Source organism: Buceros rhinoceros, unplaced genomic scaffold, assembly GCF_000710305.1.
Source record: "Buceros rhinoceros silvestris isolate BGI_N320 unplaced genomic scaffold, ASM71030v1 scaffold29585, whole genome shotgun sequence".
In the NCBI taxonomy this organism is placed as follows: Eukaryota; Metazoa; Chordata; class Aves; order Bucerotiformes; family Bucerotidae; genus Buceros; species Buceros rhinoceros.
Window position 1 is genome coordinate 1 of NW_010411570.1, and position 3,664 is coordinate 3,664.

Below are 3,664 nucleotides of genomic sequence, written 5' to 3' on the forward strand. Positions count from 1 at the left end.
GTCCCGCCCCGGGGCGGGCTGGTGCTGCCGGAAAGCAAGCCCGCGACTCCCCGGGAGGCTGCTCCGCGCGGGGAGCCGAGCGACAGGTCGAGTTCGTCACTTGGTTGGTTCATTTTTTTAACGTAGAGTCTATACTCTGCCCGCAGCCCCCTCTCCACAGCCACAACAGCATTTACAAAAATCCCAAGCAGCTTTTAGAAACGTGCTTTTGCTTTACGGGAGCGGTTATTCAAAGCCCAAGCAGGAATCGCTGCTGTCCAGACACTTGCACACCAGAGATGACTCTCCACTCGGTTTCCTGTTCAAACAATAACCCCGAAAGTGGCTGGTCAAGAGCAAACAGGCATGCACACGTTCCCACAGCATTTGATCGCAATTCGGCAATGGAACTCCAGGTTTTTCACTCTTCTGGATTTTACAAGGGTCAAATCATTGCTGATACAGTATTCTGCTCTAAGTCTCACAAAAATGTCTATAGCAAATTTGGAATAAAAAAATCAAATCATAGTTACAGAATGTTTTGTGTTAGAAGGGTCTTATAAAGGTCATCTAATCCAACTCCCCTGCAGTGAACAAGGACATCTTCAAGTACGTCAGGTTGCTCAGAGCCTCGTCCAACCTGACCTGGCACATTTCCAGGGATGGGGCTTCTACCACATCTCTGGGCAACCTGAGCCAGTTTCCACCACCCTCAGCATAAATTTTTTTTTCCTTGTATCTAGTCTAAATCTCCTCTCTTTTAGTTCAAAACCATCCCCCCTTGTCCTGTCACAGCAGGCTCTACTAGAAATTATAGTAATTATCGTGCCTAAAAATACCGCTAATCGGAGCCACCAGCATCTGCAAGAACCTTCCTCAGCTGTTACTAGACTGTCCCCACTTTTCTTAGAGGCCTCCTCTGAGCGCTGAAAGGCTGCAGTAGTATCTCCCCAGATCTTCTCTTCTCCAGGCTGAACAACCCCAACTCTCTCAGCCTGTCCTTGTAACAGATGTACTCCAGCCCCCTCATCATTTTTGTGTCCCTGCTCTGGATCTGCTCCAACAGGTCCATCTCTTTCCCATGCTGAAGAACCCAGAGCTGGACACAGCACTGCAGGTGGGGTCTTGCCACAGCAGAGCAGAGGGGACAGTTCCCTCCCTCGACCTGCTGGCCATGCTTCTCTTGGTGCAGCCCAGGTCTGCAAAGGCGTGTTTCCAGCTCACGTCAGCTTTTCACCCATCAGTACCTGCCAGTCCTTCCCCGCAGGGCTGCTCTCAATAAATACGCAACCATAATACTCTTTACAAAACAAATTTTCAAGCAAACAGAGTTTTATTATTGAAACTTCAACATATAAAAAGTTAATTAGCAAGCGCTTTCTAGACAATCTTTCACAAGGCTTTACAAACTGCCATTGCAGTGAAAAAAGGTTATTTCTACTTTGTACAGCCATGCTCTCCTGGGACCCAGTCTTTACAAGCAATGAGAGCAGGCGGCTGCCAGTGGTTTAAGTGAAACCATGTTCTGGATCACTCCAAGCTCGTTATCCTGCCAAGGATCTATTTCCTTGATAAACTTACAGTGATAAGTTTGTTTGATGATTGGGATGGGTGATGGAGCATACGAAGATAAAAAAAGGAAAACTTATTGCTTAATATGTCACACCACTGCAGATGCAGCCGATGTTTCTTTACACGGTAATTCCCAACGTCGTGTGTAATAACTCAAAAATATTACCAATATATATATTCCCTTCTAAATAAAGCACCCTACTTAAACTACATCATGCACACCTTGCTCGACATTAGCCTCCTCGCATTCAAGAGCAGAGTGGAGTACAGCAGGTTTTAGTCTGTAACAGTTCAGAAACAGGCTAACTACTCCCTGGAACACTGATTTACACTTCAGAAATTAAAAGCTCCTCAACTTCCATCAGCTATCAGGATTGTACATTTTTGGGGGGGGCAAGACGGGGGAAGGTTTGGTTTTAATTGTAAGCTCCAAAAAATTCTCAATTATTGGACCTAGTTCCTACCACGAAGGGCAACCGTGTCATTCTCATCCTTCCATTTACTGCTGGATTTTCACGTCTGTCAGCTTTCCTGTGTGCCTCTTGCAGAGCGTCAAGAGGCTGTTCCAAAGCCTTACAACTTGTCTATTCCAAACCTTCTCATACCCAGCCTCATAAAAATACCATAAAATTAATTTTAATTTATCCTACAATAATTATGAACATCATTTGTCAAACTCTCCCAGGAAGAGATCCAGCAGAATTTCTTCTTCACCAAATGTCAATTGTTGTCCTTCATCCATTGCTCAATCCATTGCATAATCTGGTCCAAATTTCTCTCTAGGTCTTCTGGAGTGTTGCTGGGTAACTGATGTACAATTTCCTCCCTGTATGACAACCTGGCTTCCTCATAAAGTGTCTGAAAAATTTCACACTGAATGTTGTCTTGCAGCTTCTTCCCTTTGTAGCCCCTACAAAAGAAGAATGAGAGACACTCTTAGATATACAGAGAACTATACAGCATTCTGTGGAGAATCAGCAATTTATACCTTAGGAAAAACTCCGATGGAGCCACAGAATAGTACTTTACTCCTTTTTTACCTCAATGACATACCTGCTTTCAAGTCTGTCATACAGAAATGAATTTTCTGTACGAAGCACAAATACTATATGAAACCACCGTTCAGGGAAAAAATCACAGCCATGATAATCGACGATAACTCCACCCTCACTCATTTTATCTTCTAGTTCATCAATTACCTACAAAAGAAACAAAGATAGGCAAGTTCATCTGCAATTACAGGAAGTCAGAATACAAAATGGTAGGTTTTGAAGTTGTACTTACCCTGTCTTCATCCAAAATCGGACAATCATACTCCTCATCAAAACCTTCATACAGTTCTCCTGCAAAAATAATTTGTAGAAGTTTGTGAAGTAACAGCAGGGATTAACATTATTTATATTGTTATGCTTCCTTCAGGAGGAAGAAGACACCAGATAGTGTTCAGAGCAAGGAATACTTTGTTTAGAAATCCATATAAGGATTATTTCATTATTTATTTCTTAATAGAAAGTATACTACTTACACTCCTGTTACATAAATACTTCTTCAACTCATGCCACCAAAAACATTTCTGCTAAAGTGGATTCGTTGCCTTTTCATTTAATAGATAATACATGCACTACAAGCACTGCACTACAAAGCAGAAATATCTAAAGCACTTCGATGCTCTGCTTTGCTACTATGGCCTACCTTCTTTTGCCATGTCACCCACATTAATATAAGTCATCCCCGCTCTTGACGCAAGTTCCTTTCCGAGTGTGGTTTTCCCAACGCCAGGAGTACCTAACGACAAAACCCCATGCAAAACGGTAAGAGAAGAGTTCCTTGGGTAACCTTCTAAGGAGCCAAAAAGGAAGCTTTTGTTAGTCAATGCTGGCAAGTTTGTATAAGAAAACGGGGGCAATAAGCTGCATGACAAGGGAAAACAAGTAAGAGCAATATCTACAGAGTAAAAGAAGTTTGTACAGAAGCGTTATTCTAAGGGGGATGATGTAGAAGCACACCTTCCTTCATTTAAAAGCCCTAACTAATATGGAAAAGCCTCGAATTTTCACGCACAGCATCCCCCCGCAGGACCCTCACACCTCAAATCACCCCGGGCTTTGCACAG

At 43.1% G+C, this 3,664-nt stretch overlaps 1 protein-coding gene across 1 annotated transcript; it reads right to left on the reverse strand.

Moving 5' to 3' along the window:
- Window positions 1-2,271: 2,271 nt before the first annotated feature.
- AK6 (adenylate kinase 6) lies at window positions 2,272-3,336 on the reverse strand (the record flags this gene model as incomplete). The annotated part of the gene is made up of 4 exons (XM_010136064.1): window positions 2,272-2,461; window positions 2,605-2,750; window positions 2,836-2,894; window positions 3,244-3,336. Coding segments are annotated over 4 exons (488 nt in total), but the record flags the coding sequence as incomplete, so codon positions are not given.
- Window positions 3,337-3,664: the final 328 nt, after the last annotated feature.